Source organism: Charadrius vociferus, unplaced genomic scaffold, assembly GCF_000708025.1.
Source record: "Charadrius vociferus isolate BGI_N301 unplaced genomic scaffold, ASM70802v2 scaffold1158, whole genome shotgun sequence".
NCBI classification, from domain to species: Eukaryota; Metazoa; Chordata; class Aves; order Charadriiformes; family Charadriidae; genus Charadrius; species Charadrius vociferus.
Genome location: NW_009649701.1, coordinates 114,317 through 115,350, shown reverse-complemented (window position 1 = coordinate 115,350; position 1,034 = coordinate 114,317). Strand labels below are relative to the sequence as shown.

The following is a 1,034-nucleotide window of genomic DNA, read 5'->3' as shown; positions in this document are numbered from 1 at the left end:
GGGGCTGTGCATGGTGCTGGGGCTGTGCATGGTGCCAGGGTCGTGCACAGCCCATGATACACAGCGCTGGGGACATGCACAGAGCAGGATGCAGCGTGCTGGGGATGTGCAGGGTGCCAGGGCCACGCATGGCATATGATGCAGGGTTCCAAGGCCATGCACGGAGCAGGATCCATGGTGCTGGAGCCATGCATGGCACAGGACACAGGGTCCTGGGGCTGTGCACGGAGCAGGATGCAGCGTGCTGGGGCTGTGCAGGGTGCCAGGGCCATGCACGGCGCATGATACACAGTGCTGGGGATATGCATGGCACGGGATGCAGGATGCTTGGGCTGTGCAGGATGCAGGGTGCTGGGGCCACGCACAGCGCCAGGGCCACGCAGGGTGCTGGGGCTGTGCAGGGCGCACAATGCACAGTGCTGGGCTATGCACGGTGCTGGGGCCGCAGGCAGTGTACCATGCACGGTGCTGGGGCTGTGCACGGTGCTTGCCCTCCCAGCTCGTGCCCAGGCTGCAGCAGGCACCGCAGACCCATGCACAGTAGATGGTGCTGGGCTATGAATGGTGCTGGGGTGGTGCACAGTGCACGATGGACGGTGCTGGGCGATGCACGGTGTCAGGACTGTTCACAGTGTTGGGGCTGTGCGTGGTGCCAGCGCCGTGCATGGCGCAGGATGCCCGGTGCTGGGGCCATGCACGGTGCCGAGGCCATGCAGGGTGCTGGGGCTGTGCGTGGTGCACGGTGCCGGGGCCACACATGGTGTCCCGACTGTTCGCAGTGTCGGGGCAGTGCACGGTGCCAGCGCCATGCACGGTGCCGGGGCTGTGCATCGTGCTGGGGCCATGCACGGCGCACGGCGCTGGGCTATGCACAGTAAATGGAGCTGGAGCCCCATGCGTGGTGCCAGGACTGTACACGGTACCCAGTGCCAGGGTGATGTGCCGTGCCAGGACCGTGCACGGTGCTGGGGCTGTGCACAGTACCCAGTGCCAGGGTGATGTGCTGTGCCAGGACCGTGCACGGTGCAGGGGCT

The 1,034-nt window shown here is 66.4% G+C and overlaps 1 protein-coding gene across 1 annotated transcript in view; it reads left to right on the top strand.

The window, feature by feature from the left end:
• The first annotated feature begins 589 nt into the window (after positions 1-589).
• LAMTOR2 (late endosomal/lysosomal adaptor, MAPK and MTOR activator 2) overlaps positions 590-1,034 on the top strand; it is a 1,604-nt gene continuing 1,159 nt past the window's right edge. The window contains exon 1 of the mRNA XM_009890590.1: positions 590-681. Coding sequence (XP_009888892.1) covers positions 590-681 — 92 coding nt within the window. The remainder of the gene's footprint in view (positions 682-1,034) is intronic.